Source organism: Dromiciops gliroides, chromosome 5 (assembly GCF_019393635.1).
Source record: "Dromiciops gliroides isolate mDroGli1 chromosome 5, mDroGli1.pri, whole genome shotgun sequence".
NCBI lineage: Eukaryota > Metazoa > Chordata > Mammalia > Microbiotheria > Microbiotheriidae > Dromiciops > Dromiciops gliroides.
The window spans coordinates 146,595,721-146,620,561 of record NC_057865.1 but is presented as its reverse complement, the minus strand read 5'-3'; the positions used below and the strand labels follow the sequence as shown (position 1 = coordinate 146,620,561).

General features: G+C 35.5%; 1 protein-coding gene across 1 annotated transcript in view; it reads right to left on the bottom strand.

Annotated features, from left to right (window-relative positions):
* Positions 1–248: 248 nt before the first annotated feature.
* SRPK2 (SRSF protein kinase 2) overlaps positions 249–24,841 on the bottom strand; it is a 236,623-nt gene continuing 212,030 nt past the window's right edge. Inside the window, 1 exon segment of the mRNA XM_043965951.1 lies at positions 249–1,934. Coding sequence (XP_043821886.1) covers positions 1,750–1,934 — 185 coding nt within the window. The 3' untranslated portion in view covers positions 249–1,749.

The following is a 24,841-nucleotide window of genomic DNA, read 5'->3' as shown; positions in this document are numbered from 1 at the left end:
CTTCAGGTACCCTGTCCCCCTTTAGAATGCAACTCCATTTCCACATTCCTAGTCTACCCATAAAAATAATTGATTTCTGGTTCTTTTAACCATACTGCCTCATTTAAGCAACTAGTATCCCAACATCTTAACATTCAGTTCGTTGAGTTTTGTTAATATAATGCTAAAATCATGTAACAGTAAATAACTAAAAAACGTTAGTATATAGCTAATGTCAAACATAGTCCAATGACCAGCACAATGTCTGAAAAAAAAAAACCAAACACTTTAATTAATTAGACAACTGCAAGCACCTCAAACAATAGGTTATTGTTACAACACGTGGGTATCTTTTCACAATCTAGTTATTGCAAAGGCATGTGAATAAATTTAAATGGACAAAGTCAAGAAAAAGTGGCACCATAATTAATGTGTAAAACTGGAAAAAAATTACATTCATCCCACTGACTTCTAAAAGAGGCAAAATACCTCTGTATATTAACATTCTAAAATCGGTATTGCCTACTATGGTTGTGTCCTGGATTCTACACGCATAAAGCAAACTGCAGCTTGCAAAGGGGAAATCATATTCTTTGTACTTGAGTTCATGGAAAGACCAAAAAAAAAAAAAAAAACCCCAACAAACAAACAAAACAAAACAAAACAAAAAAACACCTAGTGCAATTTGTTGTTAGAAACATGTAAAGCTACATGAAGAATGAACGTGATCTCTGACCTCTGAGACTTCGGGGTTTTTCTCTGTCCATTGCACTGCAAATTCTAACTATACCCCTTGCTTTTTAGACATAGAATACTCTCTCAAACATAATTTTCATTGCACATGTAGAAATGTTTCCTTTTCTCAATTTAACCTGCATATAGTTCAACTTAAGTGCTTGTAGGCAGAAATAAATACCTCATTGTAGTATGTTGTCACATTATAAGGGAAATTACTATTTTTCCTTAAAAGCACTTTTCAAAGAAATGATGCAAAATATCTAATGGGAGTGGAAGTGTGTAATCCATGTTTTAGAATGAGAAACAAATCTTGCTTTCTGTTAAAGCGCCAAATGGGAAAAGAAATCTTGTAAATGAGAGCTGCTTTGTTTAAAATCCAATGTAAAAAGAATTGCTATGGAGTTAGAAGTCTTTAACTTCAAAGCAGCTGATGTCTGCTACATGCAACTTAGAGGCTACAAATCACTCAAAACTTAGTAGCTTTACTCTGAAATTGGAGTCCCATCCCAAATTTAATGGAAAGAAACATTTACAGGTTACATTTACATAGACTATAATACAAGAATGATATCCCTTTGCCAGCAGATAAAATTACATTTCCTTGCCATAGCTTTCTTGATTCCAACTTGATCATTTTTTAAGCGTGTAAATTATAGAATACTCAGCTAAAAGAGTTCTTCATAAATAGTTACAAAACCTGCCGAAACACAAAGAGGGGGAAAGTATTTTTTGTTCAAGAAAATGACGTTTGAATGCCACACAACACAAGAAACAATGAATGTTTAGAGACAAGGTATTAAGTGTTTCCAGAAGAAAGTGGGTCAGTAAACTACTTAGCTGAAGAGACTACCCTTCCCCAGGACACAGTGCACAAAAAGCAAAACGTCAAACAACAGTACCTCAAAGCAAAATAAAGGTCTGAGGGTGAAGCCAGCTCACTTGTGATCCTGGTAAAGAATTTGAGAGTCACCATTTAGGTCCGATGTACTGGGAAATATTTGCTAGCTCAGAATGTTCTATTTGGAGATTCTGCTAAGAATTCAACCAAGGATGCCTAAGGCATTCTCCAGCTGAAGCTCTTTTTTCTGGAACCATTTCTAACATCGGGATCAGGAAATCTGTAAATTGTGCAGCATCTTCATGAGGCCAACCATATTTCTCCACAAGCACATCAAAGAGGCTCCAGGGCTTCAGCTTCGTAATATGCCGTAGTTCTCCTACATGCACACAAAAGAGTGATATGTTAGAAAGCTGACACAATTTGCATTCTGTTTTTGGACAAGTAAGCCACCTTTCCAATGTACCCTACTGATCAATATTAGAATAAGAAGCTCTATAAAACAAATCAGTCAGGTGACGAATCATTACCACATCTAATATCCTCACAGCAAACCCAAAGTACAAATCTGGGATTACATAACAGGTGGATTCATTTATACTTTTTTTTTGGACTGGGCAATGAGGATTAAGTGACTTGCCCAGGGTCATACAGCTAGTGTCAAGTGTCTGAGACCGGATTTGACCTCAGGTCCTCCTGAATCCAGGGCCGGTACTTTATCCACTCCACCACCTAGCTGCCCCCCATTTATACAGTTTTAAGAGGTCTCTCATCATTACAGAATTCTTTTAAAAAGCTAGGTACCTCTAATGCATTTAAAATAACACACTTTAAATATTTTTATGTATCTTTTCCAGGAGGATTCTACATAGGACAGTACACTCACTTTCCTAAATTCTCTGACAGAGAAGTCTTTCCTATGGAATGAATAAACTAGCTCACAGTATAATATTGTTGTTTGGAAGTGTAACAAAAATGCAACAGCATCTTAACATGGTATTTTTCTTAGGTAACTAGATTAAACAAAAACAAATTTGTGCCTCTTAACATCACAAAAATTGCCTATAATTTGGGCAGCTAGGTGGCGCAGTGGATAGAGCACTGGCCCTGGAATCTGGAGTACCTGAGTTCAAATCCGACTTCAGACACTTAATACTTAACTACCTGTGTGACCATGGGCAAGTCACTTAACCCCAATTGCCTCAATTAAAAAAAAAATGCCTATAATTAAGGCACACAAATGTGTATTGCATTTGGTTAAATTCACTAGACACAACAGGGGTCAAAATAATGACAATCCTGTCAGACATGGTGTAACAAACTTTTTTGAGACCACATAAAGCACTCACTCAAAAACACTGATTTAAGTGCCTACTATAGTGGAATGCAAATTAACTGAATAAGGTAAAATAATGTATTGAAACTTATGCAATAAATTTACAACTGTCTTATATCTTAAGCTCTTAACATTCAATGTCCTTTTGCTGCAAATCACTTGTTTTACACAATTTGGCTCTGCGATTTACAAGATTTTGACTCATTCTTTAGTTCATCATGAAATGACACTTTTATATTGGATATGAAGCATACCTTTAATAAATATCTTTCCAAGTTTAGCCTTGATTACAGACCACAGGTTTTCTAATAGGTTTTAAGTCAGGTGAGTTTCCTAGACCATTCGAAGAATGTTTGCTTCCATCTCTTGGAGAAATTTTTTTTAATGCAAGGCTATGTTGCAATATTCTCATCTCCATTTGGGAATTTCTGACATTCCACAACAACTGTGCTTCAATATCAACATGTTCACCAGAGTCCAACATTCTCAGGACATAAAAATGCCCAGGTATAGGTTTGCCTGAGCTTCTTCCAAGAAAGAGTTTTTGGTACAGCCTTGAATAAAAAAAGTGAGTTTTTTACTTTTAAAAATACCTTTTCCTAAATTTTAGCACTCCAGTTTTTGTAGTATCTTGCTCATGACAAGCATTTTTCTTCTTTAAAGCAATGATTAAATGCTTTAAAAAAAAACCGGTCTTCTCACTGTTCTTCATACATCTAGTAGGCTTAACCCTACTCTAGAAGATTTATTAATCATCTAATGTTAATTATAAATAACAACCCCTCCAGCAGGCCTCAGAGCCCTTTGAAGGTCTTTACTAAGTTTTCTGAGGATTAATTCGAGAAGTTTACATCAATACCTTATCAATTCTTGACATCATTTATTCATTTTCAATCCCACTTTATTCTTTTTTTTTTTGTAATTGATCCTGTTTCATTGTGGCTTTGAACAATCCCTGAAACATTTGACTTTCCCCACAGGAAAAGATATTACAATGTTTCTAAAAGTCATTTAGGTGTGTTTTTAAGAGCTGCAACTTTTTAATGCTTCCTTGCATGTTACCCATTTTTTTGGGGAGGAGGCAATCGGAGCTAAGTGACCTGCCCAGGCCAAGTTGGTATTGAATCAGAAATCTGATTGAGCAGGCTTTCCTTTTTAGTTAGATTTCTGATTCAATATCAACCTGGCCTGAAAGAATAAGTTTTCTGGATAGAGCACCAGCCCTGGATTCAGGAAGACCTGAGTTCAAATCCAGTCTCAGACACTTAACACTTACTAGCTGTGTGACTCTGGGCAAGTCACTTAATCCCAATTGCCTCACAAAAAAAAAAAAACCAAACAAACAAAAGAATAAGTTTTCTTATCAAAGAATTCCCTATATCAAGGAAAATCACAGGTCAAAATTATTGCTTATCCTAAGCAATTCACATACCACTGTATGTGTATACTACTGCTAGGTACTGGGGATTTTTTTATTTAGTCATGTATGTCTCCTCCTGACCCCATCTGAGGTTTTCTTGGCAAAGATGCCAGAGTACTTTGCCATTTCCTTCTCCAGGTCACTTTGCAGATGAGAAAACTGAGGCAAATGGGGTTAAGTGCCTTGCCCAGGGTCACACTGCTAGTAAGTGTCATAGGCCAGATTTGAATTTAGGATGAGAAGTTTTCCTGACTTGAGGTCCGGCACTAAACAGTTAGCTGCACAGGCACTGGGGATACAAAGACAAAAATTTAAAAGTCCCTGCTCCAAAGAAATTTATCTTGTAGTACAGAATTTGTAAAACCTAAGGAAACACAAGATAATTTATATAATAAAACTTGGAAAACAATACTCTGTGCATGAAGAAAGAGGTGAGGGAGAAAGATTTATGCTGAGTTAAATTGGAAAAAAATGCTTCCTAGTTTAGGCTGATAATTAACAATTAAAAAACAACTCGTTTGCTTTACATATAATGATACAAAATATTTAATCAACTACATAAAACTATAGCGCAACCAAGCAAGTGGGTATACAACTGATTTTTCAGCTTGTATCACACAAAAAGTATAAAAGATTTTGCTGGTATTTTATTTTGCTAAGAGAAAGGTTATCTTTATACTCTCAAAGCTTAAAATAGTATAGCACTTAATGTTTGAAAAGATATGCTTCTCCCTCTCCCACTCCAAACTACAATTTACTATTAGTAGTTTGGATGCTTGCTTATATAAAAAATTAGTTTAACTTTTCATCTAATGTAAATTAACCAAGAGTATGATTTTTGGTGGTCATTTTCTTGTGATTATTATACCCATAAAGTTAATTTAATCTGTTTATCTTTAAAGAATTCTTTTTTAAAATGTTCCTTGTTAAAGAGATTAGATGCTAAATGATGACATATCTTTTTTTTTTTTTTTTAGTGAGGCAACTGGGGTTAAGTAACTTGCGCAGGGTCACACAGCTAGTAAGTGCTAAGTGTCTGAGGCCGGATTTGAACTCAGGTCCTCCTGAATCCAGGGACGGTGCTCTATCCACTGCACCATCTACCTGCCCTGATGACATAGTACCAGAGACTGGAATATATGGGCAACATATGGAAAGAAAGTGCTTGCCATCCTTTGAACTTAATGCTTCTATTAATCTGTGATTCTGGTTCTCCTGTCAGCCTGGGTTTGTGATTAAAGTCAAGTCTGTTAAGTAGCTCAGAATTAGTGAGGGGGACCTTAGCAAAAAACAGCTTGGGTCCAGGGACACAAAGCAGCACATGAACCAGAATGCTTAATGGAAGGAATAAGCTCTGTTTTTCCATTCCCTCTCCTGACCAAGTCTTGCTTAGGAACATTCTAAAAATTAAGGACTGGTGCTCAAAGACACGACAAGGAAGAATTACAGCTATTTCTAAGATGTAAAGGGAAGTCAGACTCTAAAGGGGGGGGGGGGGGGGGGGGGGGAATTTACCACAAAATGTAAATTAAGTATAAGGCACAAGAACCCAGGTAGCAAGTATGTTTAAGAGACAGCATTTCCCTACTTTTTCCTTCCCTTCTCCCTGCCACAGGAAAGGAACGGAGGCAAGAGGATACAAACCCCAAGAGTAAAGGAGGTATTTTTTCATGATGCTGTGAACTCAGGTGTGCACCTAGAAAACACCCAGGAGGTACAAGGAGAAAAGAAAAAAAAAATCTTCAAAGAGAGAGAAGTGAGCTAGAACAATGACTGACCAAGCTTCTTGCTGGTAGTGAATGGGACAAACAAGTCCCTTAAGTTTCCTGGGCCTATACTTTCTCATCTGTAAACTAACAGGTTAGATCACTGCCCTTTAACCTTCTTTTACAAATTTCCCTTTTACTGTAAAGGGGGCACCATCCTCCCACTGAACTTTGGTATCATCCTTGACTTTTTACTTTCATTCACCAAATGTGTCCAATCAGTTGCCAGATCGTGTCATTTCTACCTTCACAACATTTCTCATGTATACTACTTTGTGTCTACTCACCCAGCCACAATCCTGGTTCAGGCCCCATGAACACCTTGCCTGGACTGTATCAATAGCTTCTAACAGGTCACTTTGCCTCAAGTTTCTTCACATTCTAATCTATCCTACACTCGACAACGATAGGGATGTATTTCAAAAGGGTAGGTACATTACCTGAGGGTCTATTACATTCAAGATCAAACATAAAATCCTCTTTCTGGTATTCAAAGCTCTTCATAACCTAAACTATTCCTACCTTTCAAGTCTTCTTACACTTCATCCCCCTTCATGTGCTTTACTCTGGTTACGCTGACCTACTAGCAGTTCCTCAAATGGGACTGCCCATCTCTTTTCCCTATGCCTTCTCAGTGGCTGGTCCCCAACCCTGCTTTGTGCCCTTACTTCTATATTTTAGTTTCCCTGATTCTCTCAAGATTTGCCTTCTCCATCCCAAGCAATTACTATTGCCTTCCAATCGCAGATTACCTTCAAACTACTCTGTGTATATCTTGCATGTAACCAGATATTTACATGTCTCCCCCCATTAGAATATGAGGACTCCTTGATGGTAGCAGCTGTTTTGGGTTTTTTTGGGGTTTTGGGGTTTTTTTTTTGGTCCAGCAATTACCACAGTGCCTGACACATTAATAAATGTTTGTTGACTTTACTTGGAATCAATCACTTCCCATGCACAGGTCCAAAAAAACCGATATCATTTTATTTTTCATCTAATATGTGCCTTGATGACATGGCATGAGTGACCATCCATAAGCTAAACTACATTTACATTTCGAGGTATATCTACTTTTCACATGGTGCAGCTCCTATCAGCAAAGCAGAGAGGCTGTACTGTACAGGAGAGAGCCATCCTCCAAGTTTTGCCAATCTAAGCTCAAATCTCACCTTTACCAGAGCTCTGTTTGGTGACCCTGAGCAAGACTCTTAACCTGCCAGGGTTCTGGGCAACTCTTTAAGACCAGGCTGTACAAAATTTACCAACCTGCATTGACACGATGAGTTTTCTTATCAAAGAGTTCCCTCTACCAATAAAAATAGGTCTAATACCCATACTTCTGCGAAGCAAGCGCAGTAAACTTTTTTGTAGGAAACTTTCTTTAGTCAAGACATCAAATGTAATATATTCAGCCTCTGAAACTAAGATATTTAAAGCAAAATACTAATTCATGAAATCATAATGCAAAGAAATGAATTTGACCTTGTAGGTATCACTGAAACTTGTTGGGATGAGTCACACGTAATAAAACTATGAAAAGCCTATCTTGCTCAAATAGGACAGAATAAAAGCAACTACAGAGAGCAATCTTCTATATAAAGAGATAAACTTAGGTGAAGAAATCTAGCTACCAGTGTCAGGAAAGCAAAGAAAACTTGAGTAAGGCTCACTGGAGAGAGAAATAAAATATTGAAGGAAAATAGGGCAGACTACATCAATGAAGAGTTTGGCTAACGGCAAATACTTGGCCTTGAAGAATTAATTTTTTTAGTGCTAAAGGGTTTTAACTAACCACAAATCTTGCAGGAATTTTCTTCCAATAACAGAGCAAATGTAATTCCAGACTCAATTTAATGTTAGATTACTCCTACTTCAAATAGTAGAGAAAGGGATAAAGAAAAAGTCCAATGCTGGACATGATTCGGGGGAAGGGGTGGAGAGAGGATGGTGGAACTAGTTGCTAAAAGCAGCTTGTCCAAGAGCATCTATTAGGTGCTTACAATGGATCATGTAAAGAAGAGCAAAAATATGGTCCCCTCCTGCTCTCAGGGAGTTCACATTCTAATGTAAAGAAAAAAATGTATAAACTATGCACAGATAAATCAATTCACAGCCTAAACGGAAAGTAATCTTGGAGGAAAGGCATTAAGAACCAGGCAAACAGAAAAGGCCTCCAACAGAAAGGGGACTTTGAGCAGTCTTGAAAGCGAGCCAGAGAAGCCAGGAGGTGATGAGAAAGGGAAAGCATTTCATATATAAGAGGCAACCAATGAAAGACAAGGAGTCAGAAAGGTGTTGTGTTATATGAGAGGAACAGCAAATAAGTCAGTATAACTTGAATCGAAAGGAAGTGGAGGGAAGTAAAGTATGAGAATGCTGGAAAAGTAGAAAGGGCCTGGATTTCTGTAAAAGGCTTTAAAATCCAGGGCAGCTGGGTGGTGCAGTGGATAAGGCACTAGCCTTGGATTCAGGAGGACCTGAGTTCAAACCCAGCCTCAGAAACTTACTAGCTGTGTGACCCTGGGCAAGTCACTTAACCCCCATTGTCCTGGAAAGGGGAGGGGGGAGGGGAGAGGCTTTAAAATCCAAAGAGGGGATTCAATATTTGATCTCAGAAGTAATAGAGAGCCACTAAAGTCTACTAAGTTAGGAGGCAAGGAGATGAGTTGGCTAGACCTAAGCTTTAAGAAAATTCCTTTGTTAGATGAGTTGATGATGAATGACAAAAAAGAGAGCAATCAGAAGGCTATTACTAAAAAAGAAAAAAGAAGTCTACTACTACAGTAGTAGTCCAGGAATTAGGTGAAATAGTGGAAGCTCTGTGCGTGGAGAGAAGTTGTAAATGTGGAGACTACATTTGACAATATTGAATATGTAGGTTCAGAGTGAAGAACTGAAAATTATACTGATACTGCAAGCCTGTATAACTGGGAAGACAGTAGTATCCTTAACAGTAATAGAAAAATTTGGAACAAGGAGGGGGTTGGGGAAAAGATAATGAGTTTTAAACTCTAGATGAAAGACTTGCATATTAAAAAGTCACATCATAAACAAATGAGGGGAGCAAAGAAGTTACCTTTGGGATTTATGGATAGGGAAGAGTTCAGTCAAACAAGTGGTAAGATCTTACAAGAGAAAACATTAAATTTTATTGCATAAAATTTTATTATTATATAAAATTTAAAACTTTTTGCAAAAAAAAAAATCTAATGTTTTTGTTTGTTTGTTTTAGAGCTAATTAAGGTTAAGCGACTTTCCCAGGGTCACATAGCTAATAAGTATCTGAGGTTGAATTTTAACTCAGGTCCTCATGACTCACACTCATGGGTCAGTCCTCTAACTATTGTGCTACATAGCTTCCCCAAACAAATCTAATGTAATAAAAATTAGAAGGGAAACAGATAACTGGAAGAAAATCTTTGCAACAACTTTCTCCAATAAAGTTCTCATGCTTGATTCACTCAAATTTATGAGACTAAGAACGTTTCCCCAGTAGGCCAAAGAACTATAGTTTTCAAAAAAAGAAATTCAAGCTATCAATAGTCATATAAAAAAATGCTCTAAATCTCTAATAATTACAGAAATGAAAATTTAAGTAACTTTAAGGTTCCATAACTATCAGAGTGGCAAATATGACAAGAGAGTAAAATGACAAAAGTTTGAGAGGCTGTGGGAGAAAACAGTACACTAGTGAACTGTTGATGCAGCTATGATAAACTGGTCCAGCCATTCAGTAGGGCAATTTGGAACAATGCACAGAAACTCACTGTGCATACTCTCAGATCTAGCTATACCACTTTTTATTTCCAAAGAAATCAAAAAAGAGGAAAAGGATCCAAAGATACTAAAACATTTAAAGAAGCCCTTTCGGTGGTAGTCAAAAATGGGAAACTAAGGGAATGTGCTATTGGGCAATGGCTAAACAAGTTATGACATATGAATGTAACATAATATTATTATTTGTTTCATCAAAGATGAAATGGATAATTTCAGAAGAAAGTTGGAAGACCTTTATGAAAAGATACCTAATGGAGTAAGGATTAGGAGAACAATTTATACAATGGTAACAATACTATAAAGAAAAACAATATCGAACATTTTAGAACTCTCATCTACCCAATGATAAATCACATGGCAGAAAGGATGAAGATCAAACATATCACTCGTCTCCCACCAGATGATGGCCTTAAAATGCCAAACCAAACATACAGTTTTAAATCATGTTACCGTGGGAATTTATTGGACCATGTAGATTCATACTGAATTTATTATTTTTAAAAATGTGATCAATCAGGGCAGGGAAAAGGGAAATGTAAAAAAAATTGTTACTTGATAAAATAAATTGTGTTTAAAAAAAGAGTGAGTTTTGATTTGGCCATATCAAGTTTGAAATACCTATGGGACTTTATTCTGAGATACTCAAGAAGCAGCAGTTAATGTGAGACTAGAGGTTAGAAGAAACACTAGGGCTAACTAATATAGCTTAGAGAATCATCTGTAATGGGATAATAATTGAACTTATGGAAGCTGATGAAATCACCAAATGAAACAGTATAGAAGGAAAACAGATGAGGACCCAGGAGAGAGCTTTGGGGGACTCAAACTTAGTGGGCATGCTCTAGATGAAGATCCAGCAAAGAAGATTGAATCTACAGAAGTATAAGAATCCAGAGAAGACAGCGTCATGAAAATCTAGAAATATCCAAAAGACAATGACCAGTAGCGTCAAAGCCTTGAGAAAGGTGTAAAAAAAGAGATGAGGACTAAGTAAAGGCCATTAGATATGTCAATTAATAAAGCACTGGTCACACCGAAGAATACAGTTTCAGTCAAATGATATGGTTAGAAGACAAGCTATGGAGGGCTTGGAATTGAGTGAGTAAGAAGCAAATATAGCTGACTTTCTCAAAGGGTTTAGTTGAGCAGAAACGTAAGACAGTAGCTGTCAGGGATGTTCAAATCAAGTGAGGATATTTAAGGACAGAAAGCAGGGAAAGAGGCAGTAGATAAGAAGAGATTGAATATTTGAGAGAGAGAGAGAGAGAGAATATGAATAATCAAAGAGGAAATCTGTTGGAGAAGATGAGAAGTGACTGGATTATGGATGCATACTGAAGCATTTGCCTTGGCAAGAAGGGCGACTCCAAGAGAAATATGGCAAAGGAGGAGTTAGTGACAGAAGATTTCTGAGTGATGTGAGATGAAGAGAAGAGGGAATTCTCAGTGAGTGGCCTCAAACATTTTCAGTGAAGTATGAAACAACATCCTTGGGTAAGAGATCAGGTGAGTAAGTGGTAAGGGGTGGAATGTGAAGAAGAATATAAATGTTTAGAACAGTTCCTAATGACAAGGATAGGAAGCTGATTATGGAGGTATAAAGGGAGACATTGGGAACAAGGCTCACACCATTTTACAATTTATAAAATAAATGAGGCTTCTTTAATCATGATCTGATGTACACCAAAGGCTTGGGGAGAGTAGGTTCCAAGGTCATGGAAATTAAGGAGAGTAGGGTCATGAAAAAGATGGATAGGATCCATCAACCTAAATTCTACGATGGAAAATCAGATCAAAATGGATAGGAAATTCCCCAAAATGAAATTCAAAATGCTCAAGAAAAAAAAAAAAAAAATATATATATATATATATATATATATATATATATCTTGTGGGGCAATGGGGGTTAAGTGACTTGCCCAGGGTCACACAGCTAGTATGTGTTAAGTATCTGAGGCCGGATTTGAACTCAGGTACTCCTGACTCCAGGGCCTGTGTTCTATTCACTGTGCCACCTAGCTGTCCCCCAAAAATATATTTTTATAAGAAAGAAAAGGAAAAGTGGTATAAGTGGCTGCAAAAGGAAGTTACAAACTCAGACTTTTAAAAGACTTGTAAAAGTATGGAAGGAGAGAGAACACCACAAATATAAAAGAGTAGCATGGTCCTACATAAGTAGTATTGGGGGCATCAAAGGCCAAATGAACTGAGGCTGACAATGAATGCTAAAGGAGAACAAAAAGGATTTTTTGAAGATGAACTGAGAGGAAGATCAATGAAATGATAGGAATATTATACATACAGTAATTGGGTTAACTGATGATATTAAGATTTAACTACCTGGGGGCAGCTAGGTGGCGCAGTGGACAGAGCACCGGCCCTGGATTCAGAAGGACCTGAGTTCAAATTCCGCCTCAGACACTTAACTCGTTGTGTGACCCTGGGCAAGTCACTTAACGCTCATTGCCCCATCCAAAAAAAAAAAGCAAAATTACAGTCAGGTAGTTAAACATATATATATGTTTAAACATATATATATGTTTAACTACCTGACTGTAATTTTGCTTTTGAGTTCTTTTTTTTGAAATTAAAGTTTTATATCTTTTTACATTACAAATATTAACAGATTATCCCCGTTTCATGAGAAGTCTCTTGTAACAAAATAACAATTAAGCAAAACTAAAAACATAGGAACCTTATCTAAAAGTGCATTTAATATCCTAAATCTGTGGCACCCCTGCACATTCTCTTCTTTAATTATTTTGAATGGACATTTCCATTTCTTCCCATTCCACACCCCATGGGTGAAAAAAGGAAAAGAACAACAAATTCATTATAACTAATATGTGTAGTTTCAAGCAAAACAAATTCCTTCACTGGCTGTATACAAAATGACCTATGTCATTCTGCCACTTAAATATGTCGTCTCTGTGTCAGAAGGTTTTATCAATTCTCTGGAATCATGAATGGTCACTGTATACATCATACTTCTTACAGCTTTCAAAGTAGTCTTTACAATGGCGTTCTTACTGTTCTTCTGGTTCTGCTCATTTCATTCATCAGTTTACAAATATTTTCAAAATTGCTTTTATAATTTGATGCTTGCCATACAAATTGTTCTTCTGGTTCTGCTTATTTCTCTTTGTATCAGTTCATGTCTTTTCTATTTCTTTGAAATCTTCTATTATTCCTTTCTTATAATACAATAGTACCCCTTCATTTACATACACCATAACTTACCCATCTTCAAATTAATGGGCATCTTTTTAGTTTAAATATTTTTGCCACCACAAAAAAAGAGCTGCTATAAATGTGTATATATGTATATACTTCTGAGTATAGTCCTATCAGTGGTATGGCTGGGTCAATATCAGTGGTATGGCTAGGTCAAAGGGTACAAATTATATACTTTGTATAATTCCAAACTGTTTTCCAGAATGGTTGTATGCAAAGGTCCACCAAGAGGGCTTCAAGGTACCTGTTTTCTCACAGTCTCTCCAACACTTATCGTTTTCTTTTTTGGTCATCTTTACCAATCTGATGGGTGGGTATGAGATGGATCCTCCAAATTGCTTTGATTTGATACATCTCTCTAATTGGTAGTGACTGGAGCATTTTTTTTCATATAGCTATAGAAAGTCTCAGTTTCTTCCCTTGAGAACTGCATTTTTGTATACTTCGACCATTTATCAACTTGGAAATAGCGCTTATTCTTCTAAATTTGCCTAACGTCCTTATGATTTTGGAAATGAAAACTTTTAGTCAGAGAAACGTGCTACAAAGATGTTTTTTCCATTTTTTTCCCTTTTAATCTTGGCTTTCCTGGATTTTGTTTTAAATAAAAACTTTGCAACTTTATGTAATCAAAATTTTATCTTTTGTGATACTCTTCATCCCTTGTTTGGTCCTGAAGTTGTCTCCTGTCCACAGATCTTGAGGGGAAATTTTTCCCATGTTTCTCTAGTTTATGATATAACCTTTTATGTAATGTGATCTTTTATAATCAATATTAATTTGGAACTTACCTTGGTATAAGATATAAAGTGCTGGTCTAAATAAAATTTCTTCCACAGAGGCAACTAAATTTTCCCATCGATCTTTGTAAAATACTGAGTTCTTATCCCAATAGCTGGGGTCTTTGTTTTTATTAAATACTATGCATTAGATACACTGCATTTTATAGGTTGTATACCTAATTTGTTCCACTCGGCAATCTATTTTGTAACCAGGACCAAATTAACTTGAGAATTACTGCTCTGTAGTCTAATTTGTGATCTGACACTGCAAGATTTCCTTCTCACTTTTTTCATTATTTCCTTTAAGAGTCTTGACCTGTTTTGCCTCTAGATGGATTTCATTATATTTAATTATTTAGGTCCTTATTTCTATAAATAGTAGTTTGTAGATGCATCTATTTATTTATTTACTTTTCATTCATTCATTCATTCATCCTTTTGCAGGGCAATGAGGGTTAGGTGCCTTGCCCAGGGTCACACAGCTAATAAGTGTCAAGTGTCTGAGGCTGGATTTGAACTCAGGTCCTCCTGAATCCACTGTGCCACCTAGCAGCCCCTGTAGATGCATTTATAAAGTTCTGTGTACCTTGGTAGGCAGACTTCCAATTATTTTATACATTCTGTAGTAATTTTAAATGGAATTTCTCTTTCTGTTCTTTTATTGGTCTTATATAGAAATGCTGATGTTTTGTATACATTTCATATTTTGCATGTTTGTTGACGTTATTTTTTTCAATTAATTTCTAGATGACTTTTTAGGATTCTTTGAGTATACTACCATATCATCTGCAAAAAGATAATTTTGTTCTTTTTTTCTTTACCTTTGCTTATTCCCTCAAATTCTTTTTCTTGTCTTATGGCTATAGCTAGTATTTGTAGTATTGGGTCAAACTGAAAAGGTAACAATGGACAACCTTATCTCACCTCTGATTCTATTTGAAAAAATTCCTATTTATCTTCATTATATAGTATGGTAGTTCTTCCTTTTAGATATCACTTTAAGGGAAGGTCCATTCCCTTTTTTTGGGGGGGGGGTAGCGTTTTTAACAGAAATGGCTATTATAAATAAATATTTATAATATTTATTATTTTAAAGAAAGTTCCATTTATTCCCATATTTCCTAGCGGGTTTTTTTTAAAACAGAAATAGGTTTTGTATTTCATCAAAAACTTTTTTCCACCTATTATACTCATACGATTTTTATTTTGTCATTAATATGGCTCATTGAGTTTATACTTTTCCTATTATTAAACCAGGCTTACATATCTTGATATAAATTCAACAAATTTTCTCCATCAGTGTTCTGTATTCGAGGGAAATAAATACTTAGTCAGCAAAGAATATAACAAAAATGGATAAGGAATTCAAACTCATGATAAGTGAAGAGATAAGAGAGTACCCAGCTACTCTTAATGAGTTCAAATCAACAGACCCATATAAATTACATCAAGAACATGTCAAGTCAAGCTAACTTTGTTTTTTTTATTTTTATTTCCAACATATTTACTAGACAGCTATATTAGGGAAACAGCAAAGAAAATAGTATGCCTAGATGTTAGCAAACCATCTAAACATATATCTCACACTATTCTTGAGGACAAAATAGACAGCTGAATGAGTGTACAAATAAGTAGATTTAGATGAAACTGAATAATTCCCAAAGATTAGTCAATAAGGTGGGGTAGAGTGGAATGAGCACTGGATGTGGGATTTGGGGGCAGGGAGGGTGTAGGAGGGGATGGTAGTTTCATCCCATGTTGGAAAAACAGCTTGATTTCTGCCTTCAGGTTCAGGAGAAGGATTGGGGAAAGTGACAGTTTTACCCCAGTTTTCATGCTGGAAAAACATGTATTGAAGGAAGCTAATTCTCTACTGTGGGCCTATTCTAGTAATACTGGTTAAATAAAAGGAACTGAATCAATTCTAATCAGTTATTTCAAGGATAAGCCATGGCCATGTAATAAGCAAAACTCTTTGTCTAAAGCTCAAACAGAAGGACTGCATCCAGTAATAGAAGATTTAGAGAAACAAGGAAATAGCACAAAAGGGGCAGTTCCCATATACCCCAATCTTACCAGGTAAATTAGATAAAGGTCAACCTGTATATTGCTTTGATTGATAATTAAGAGCTGTAAATAATGATTCCAATTGTTCCTAATCCTGCTATTATAATTTTTGCACCTCTGATCATTAGGTTCTTTGTTGTGCTTTCATTTCAATTAGCTGAAGAGTCATCTTGTTTGCCTTTACTTATGGAAAGACTCAGTACATATGGCAAATAATTAATTCCCTATTATCTTTTTCAGAAACTTGCAGGAAATTTTAACACCCTATTTTGTTAACAAGCAAGAAAAGAGTGGGAACTTTTTCTGCTGAGTTTCAAAGTTTCAAAGGATACACTCTCACATTTATGTTCCTATTCTGGCCAGGTTAGGAATGTAAAGAAAAAGAGGTGAGGAAAGATTCTTTTCCCCTTTGCAGAAATTTATAGCAATGCAAAATAGAGCCTGAATTTGTGAAATGAAAGGAAATCTTTTGGCAGTTATGATGAAAGTCTAATAGGATTCTGGTGGGTTTTGAGAGATGAGCTTCCCCAAGACTAAGTGACACAGAAACAGCAGATTTCTCTCTCCTCTTTCTCCACACCCCCTACCAACCGTGCCAGAGAGTAAGAGATTTATTATAAGGGAAGGAGGGTGTTTTGAGAGTAGAATTTAATTGCCTAGGTACGTTACAAGCAAAGTCACCAAAAAGCAATTAGAAGAGACTGTGAATTTACAAGCTCTTAAGAAACTAAATTAGAAAAATAAAATTCCTGACATTATAAGAAACTATCTGGAAACTTTGCAGTTTTCATTGTGAGAAGGGAAAAAGGGTGTTTTGCAGTTAATTGGCACTCTATAATAAAACCTGTAGTGGGTTAAAAAAGAAGCTATTAATTTAGTTTGGGGAAAAATTGCTTATATCTATTTTATATAAAAGAATAGGGAGATTTCCATGACTAAGATTATTATTCTATTCTGAGAAATGCTCGTTTCTTTCTCAGTTATTTTTGATATTTCTTATAAGCTATAAGCTTTATTTCACCAATATTGATATTCTAGTTGATGTTAAAAAGTTTATAAAGTCATGAAGCAAACTTTAAAATTGAGCAATTTAAGATTTGGATTTATATTGGGCTGATAAATTTATTTAGGACAATTATTGTTTACAGAATAACTGATCTGTTTTCTGAATGGTAGCTGCTGATTCCACCCAAGTAACTATATGAAAAATTCAATATTAATTACTTTATACTGTTTTCTGAAAGCAACTATTATAGAATGTCAAAACTGATAGAAGAATAAAATTATTTTTGTAAGATAATTTTAAAATGCATTCAGTTGTGGGGCAGCTAGGTGGCACAGTGGATAAAGCATGGGCCTTGCATTCAGGAGGACCTGAGTTCAAATCCAGACTCAGACACTTACTAGCTGTGTGACCCTGGGCAAGTTACTTAACCCTCATTGCCCCACAAAACAAAAAAACAAACAAAAGACAAAAAAATGCATTCAGTTGAACTGAAGTCATTTGTTTTGTGTTTTAAGCCCATAATATTCTTTTGTTATTCTTAATCTCCTAAAAAAAATTTTTGCATTGTGATTTTGGGAAACCATCATATAAGAAATGCTCTTAATTTGAAAAATGATTCCTAGAGTATTTTTGTAATATTAGATTAGCTCCTCTTTTGATCTGAATACTGTGTAATTATAAATTTCAGCTATCACTTATATTTATTATTAACTTACTGGAACCCTAATCTGTGATCAGTAAAACTTGCTATGTGAGGCAAAATTTCTTAGGACTGAAATTTGATTTGTTCTGAGTTTTGAATTCTGTTATAGCTATTTTGAATTATTTCTAAACAACTGTTCAAGAAAAATGCTCTGAGCTGCTTAAAGGAAGTGCAATCTGAAAATGCAACAGATGGATGAAGGTACCTGGGAAAGTTGAGAAGACAGCTGTAGAAAGGTAGCAAGATCCTCCTCACTCAGTTTCTATTCTGTGCTACTTCCTTTTTGAATAGGAATATTTTTCACCTGGTTGACTCTCAAACTGGCTGTAATACCCTGGGAATAACATAGAATTCTGTTGTATGATTGCTTGTTCCAAAAGGTATCTATGACTTCTACCTTATATCAAATAGAGCTAAAGGAATTTGGTCTTGGTATACGTATTATAGTTCAGTCTGTGACTTTAGACTTAGGCCTGTGGGAAATAGTCTAACTATGGCAAAACTTCAAAATTTTATAATGGATCTTATCTTATTGTTACAAGCATCTCCAAAATGCTAAAAGGGGATGTCAATATAAAGGACTATACTGCTTTGATTTGATTGTCGTGAATTTATGACCAGTAATTGTCTACTTTCTAGCCTCGGCAACTTAGACAAGTCAGTTTTTAGATGTGCCATTTCCTTGCTCATTGGTTCAATAGTTATATATTCATCTATAATATTATGTCTGTATAGTGTTGCATGTTAAAACCTTCTATTGGGAATAGAATAGAGTTGTGATATGAGATGAATATAAAAGTTTTCATTCTTAATGGATTAATAAACTTCACTTTGGGAAAAACAATCAAATTAGACTCTTTCCACTGGAAAACCAAGAGACATATGTTTCACTTTCAAATGTTTTCCACTGGGTAAAAGATTATATTTAACAGACTCATAACAGTATTAGTATTAGTAGACTTAGAAGTTCTACTATCGTGCCAATTAAGGAAACAAGAGAAAAGAGCAAGTAAAGGATGTTGGTCTTAAATGATATATTTTAAATTTCGTCCCAGGTGTAATAAGAAAATACCAAATTCCTTTCAGGACCATTTAATTATCCACAGATGCCTATTCATATAAATGCCTAGATACTCAGGCTTCGGATATATTTTAGTAATTTTCGTTAGTAATTACCAATAATGTCTCAAGTTGGGTTAAGGCTTTCATATACACAATTGTTTTCATTAGTTGTCAAGAAATGCTTAATTTTTTTTTTAATGAAAAGATAAAGAGGACATAAATGCTACCCATCGCCTTCACAAAATAACTTAAACTACTGTACCTGGAGAGAGACATGTAATAGGAAAAGATAAAGGAAATACTTGTCCCCAAGAAGAACACAAATGGGCCCCCCTTGTCAAGCCACTGAATAGATCAGAAAGGGTTCAACGAGGTTTTTAAAGAATTTTTCAAAAATTAAAAACAAGTCTGCACTGTGTTGCTCATAAAAGAACTATGTTTTGGGGCAGCTAGATGGTGCAGTGGATAGAGCACTGGCCCTGGATTCAGGAGTACCCGAGTTCAAATCCAGCCTCAGACACTTAACACTTACTAGCTGTGTGACCCTGGGCAAGTCACTTAACCCCAACTGCCTCACTTAAAAAAAAAAAAAAGAACCATGTTTTAATATAATTTAATCATAATATTTAACAAAGCTAAAGTGATCATAATACTTCAAATCATTTCTAAGTTTTGTATCTTATTTTGTAAGCTTTTCTTAAATTGGAGATTATTTCCCCCATTTTGGTTTTACAAAGTAAGGTCTTCAAGGATTCTTTTAAAGACTCTTCTTCAAGGCTCTAGATAGCACTATCCCTATCATATAACATGGTTCAGGTAAAGACAGAAAGAATAAATGGTATGTGAAAACAAACTCTCCATACTTTCAGATGAGTTACAGGTAGCTTAATTTGATGTTCTTCCTATAACTCTGAAGTTTATGAGGTTAACTATTTAAAATTTGCACTGGCTTTCACCACATAAACTAATTACTAAAAGAACAATGTGAATAGATTTTTTGAGGCTCTACTAAACCATACCAAGTCATATTACTGTGGTAGATTTAAGTAGTATTAAAGTGATCTGAAACTTAAAAAAAAGGATCTACTAGAAGAAATACTTCAGCAAGTATGTCCTAAAAACAAGGCTGATTGCAGATAAGGACAGACCCCATGGACACAAAATTTCCAAAGGAAAATGATTCCTAGAAGTGAATGACTTCATGAAATAGACAATTAAAGCCAAAACAAAGAATTGTTTAGATGAACATTAAGTGAATGTGTCTACCCAAACCCTTAATCTTATCCAGCATCAGAATTGCATTGGAAAGTGAGGAAAAGGTACATTTTTAAAGGGATATTCCTCAAAAGCAACAGTATTCTAAATTTTCTGATTTAGCCTACTGTATCATTATTAGTTTTGTTAGGCATACTGCTACTATGGAAATTTACACAAGCACCAAAGAACTATACAATTCCAAGTTAACATAATTCAAGAAGATCAGAATTCTCTCAAGTATGTGATACCTTAAAAGGGTACCCAAAGGGAGAATATGCATGAATAAGTGAAGGTTAAACTGTAGGTTAAATTATAACAAAGCATGGTTTTAGGGATCAGTCTTCTATAATTCCTTAATTCCTGCCAAGAACAATACATGTTTTGGAACCAAACCTAAACAAATTGTTCCACCAATGTTAGGCCAATGTTATAGATGCACCTACATCATGAAAAACTTACCAAGGAAGAAATAATTGGATGACAGTTCTGAGAAAGAGTTGTACTGAAATGTTCTTGAAAAGTCATACTGAAATAAGGTCTGAGAAATAGCTGTATTATGTACAAGCAATTTTTAGATACCTACAAAATCACTACTCTGTTACCTGTATAAAGAGTACCACAATGCATTTCTCTTGTAGTCTCTTTTGGCGTCTTCTATCTACATGCATGCATACATTCTGGATGTTCCTATTTTTCCTATATTCAACAAACTCTCTTTTATTTCAAGGAGTGTCTCTACATAGGTTCATTTTAACAAAACACACACCATATAAGGATCAAGTGAAAGAACCTGAGATGTTTAGTTTGGATAAGAGAAAATTCAAGAAGACCATGATAGCTGCCATCAAGCATTTGAAGGACCATACTGTGAAAGAGGAATTAGTCTGTTATATCTGGATCCAGAGGGCAAACCATAAGCAACAGTTAGAAACTGCCAAGAGGTAGATTTTAAGTTTGATGTAACAAAGCTTCCAAACAATTAAAGCTCTCCAAGAGGAGTAGTAAGGGTTGCTTCAAAGCATAGAACAGTGCCCCTCACTAAAATTTTCCACCAAAGGTTGAATGACCACTTGGTGAAAGTGTTGCAGAGGGAATTTTTGATAAGGTGTGGGTTAGATTAGATGGGATTCTGAGAATTCCTTCCATTGTTGAGATTTTAAGAGTTCACAAATTTTCAAAGTGGTTTCCTCGAAAAGTTCCCAGTTACATTTCTTTCCTTTAGGTTCATCATGTACAAAAGAGCTCTTTTTATTTTTCCTACAATAGGAGTATGCTTGAAATAGGAAATACAGGTAATTTCTAAAAGGGCAGAAGAATACACATGAATTTTCAGAGAAAGCCTTTCAAAAGTTCCAACCCATAGTTAGTCTTAAATGCCTGTTAAGTGTATATAACAGATTTTTTTTAATTTCTGTTCTTTCTTTTCTTGGAGCTCTAGAAAAAAAGGAAACACTTGGGGAAAAATAAGACAATGTATTGAGATGATTACTGCAAAATGTAAATTTCAAAAGGATACATCCCAAAAATATAACTGTCAGATAACTATCGTTCCAAAATCTTCAGATTTTGTCATAAGAAATAATCTTCCTTTGCTTTTGGATTTATAGAAAGGCCTTTCTAATGTTAAGGAGACAGTAAGATTTGTGTTCTACTGCTTAGGATCAGCACTATCCAATATACTTGCCATGCACTATCTGTGTAAAATAGTGTCCTGTTTCAATGAAGTTGGAACTAGTTGGGGTTGACATTCCAATGCCATTTCTCAGTTGTCCTCTGGTGAATCATTAAGATAAACAGATTTGTTATTAGAACACAGAGAGGATAGATTTTTGATGCTATATCATTTTTTTCAGTATTAATAAGGTCCATGATTTTTTCCCCACACCTTTATCTTCCTTTCCTCATACACTTTTTTTGGGGGGAGGGGGCTGGGAATGAGGGTTAAGTGACTTGCCCTGGGTCACACAGCTAGTAAGTGTCAAGTGTCTGAGACCGGATTCGAACTCAGGTCCTCCTGAATCCAGGCCTAGTGATTTATCCACTATACCACCTAGCTGCCCCCTGAGAGGATAGATTTTTAAAACATTCATTATTGTACATTTAGTCTATTATTTATTTTGAATAAAATAACAAACTCATTTTCTTTTCCAAATCAAAAAAGTCTATACTTTTTTGTACACTTTCTTTCAAGCATTTATTAAGCATCCACCATGTGCTGGGGATACAGCTACAGAAGTAAGAAAGTCCCTGGCCTTAAAGAGCTCATATCCTATTGATACTTTAGTACACTTAAATGTTCCTTTACAGATTATCACTGGGTATTATTAGGTCAGGGTAGAAAATCTAAAGCTGGAAACCATTATCATTATTGGTAACATTTATATAAAAATTTAAGGTTTACAAAATGCTTTACACACATTTTTTCATTTGATCTTCATAACAATTATGAGAGGGAGATGCTATAATTAATCCCCATTTTACAGATGAACAAACCGAGGCTCAGAGTTGCTCTATGTCACATAGTAAGCACCTACGGTGCTTTGTCTTTCTTAACTCTAAAACGAGTACTTCTGACACTAGCCATGCTGTTTCCCTATTGTCAAACAAAGATTAATCAGAAATTTAAAAATTAAAGTAAAAATATCTCTGAATAAGAAGCAAGATGTTATATTAGAAATTCCACTGGATATCATCAACATTATCTGTTGATCAACTGTGATAGACTAGATTCTTCTCACCAATCCAGAAAGTTCCAAAGGACTCATGATGGAAAAAGGCTCTCCAAATCCAGAAAAAAGGGGGGGGGGGGGGGGGGGGGGGGGGGGGGGGGGGGGGGGGGGGGGGGGGGGGCAACTGTGGAAATATGGATGTTGATTGGGACCACACTATTTCTTTTGTTTTTGGTGCTGTTGGTTTTTCTTTTTTGAGGTTCTTACCTTTTCTTCTTGTATGATATGAATAATGCAGAAAGATGTTTAATGTTATTATGTATATATAACCTATATCAGATTGCCTGCTTATCTGGGGGGGGGGAGGGAGAAAAATTTTTGAAATTGGAAATCTTATATAAACAAATGTTGAAAACTATTTCTACATGTAACTGGAAAATAATAAAAATACTTTTATTTTTAAAAATATATATTAAAAAAAAAAGAAATTCCACTGGATTGAAGTACAAGACTGCGGTAATTCAAATCTCAACTCTGCTGCTTATTACCTATGTGCACTGGGCTTACTTAATCACCTTTCTGGGACTCAGCATCTATGTCTACAAAATTTAGCATGGGAGAAGAAGGGGAGAATCTGGATTTCTAGGGATCCTTGAACTCTAAAACCCTATGATTCTATGAAATAATCATGTAAATTAATGGGGAAATTAGGATGCAATTTAGGAAAGTCAAATGTGTTTTGCAAGACATTTTTACAAACCATACTTAACTCTTAGAGAGTATTTCAGTGGAGAGAGAGTAAAAAAAAAGAATGCACAATAAACATACCTATGCTCTAGTCAATTAAATAAAATGGATTAAATGCCTATTGTATGCAAGACACTGTGTTAAACACTGGGCATACAAAGACAAAATGAGAAATGGTCCCAGTCACCCAAGAGCTTATGTCCTATTAGAGGAAACTACACCCAGTTTATACATAATGTAAGATAACTGGGAAGGAGAGCACTGATTCAGGGAACAACAAAGGGCTTTAAGAAGTAGGTGGCACCAAAGCTGTTTGCATAGCAAGAAGGAGGGAATACATAGGAAAGACTGGATATGTGAATAAGTGAAGGAAGTAAGCTCCCAAAGCAGAGTGGTAGAGATTGACTTTGATAAAGAGAATGACCACCTTTTCCTCAGAGGAAGAGTGGAGGATGATGAACAATAAGTGATTTTTAGATATGGAAGGAGGGGGGGAGAAAGAACTCACCATATATTGTCTTGTTTTCCTCAGTAAAATAGGAAATTAGGTTCTCTGCGGACAAAGGAGGAAGAAGGAGTAGATTTAAGGAGGAAGTAGTACAGCTACAATTAGAAGTGCAATAGTTAATAAAGGAAGAATATTGTTTGCTGTGCAGGTGTGGAAGCAGCTGCAATTAGGCCTAGTCAATATGAAGTACAACTTTTTTCAAACAATGTTCAGACCCTTGTAAGCAGGAACAGAGAAGGCATATATGGTGGAGACAAACCGAGGTTTGGGTTAACCAAGGAATTATCCATGAAAGGATAATGAAATGATCCACCAAAGACAAGGGAATCAAAGTCAGGAGATAGGGTATAGCTGAACTGATTTAGCCTACTGTATCATTATTATTAGAGAGGTCACTCTTCTGGATGATATAGTCAGACCAACTGTGGGTGATATGTAGATGACATTAGGTTAAGTGGAAAGGTCAACGGTGCAATGGAGGAAAAATAAAGGAGCTATGGAAGTGGAAGGGAGCTGATACATGGAGAGAGACTAAGATATTTGAGGGAACATCCAAATGAAATGCTGAGTATAAGGACATGATGGGTAAAGGAATATAAGCCAAGTAAGTAATCTGACCCTAATGAGCAGAGTTTATTATGTAAACAAACAGGAATAGCAATGTATTGCTTCAGGTCTAATAATGTAGTACCAAACAAATACTTAGAAACGCATGATTAGGTAGACAGAATTTCATACCCAAAGCTCACTATCTTGAATAAATGAAGAGACAAATATAGACCTCAAATTATCCTTAAGAATTCAACATATAAAATGTATTAGAATTTTAGTATTATCAGAAATCAAACTGTCACTATCAACTAAACATAACATGAAATCACAAATTTTTTTAGATATTTTACTAGATACTGACATACCAAATATTCATAATCTCAAAATTATACAGAATGGA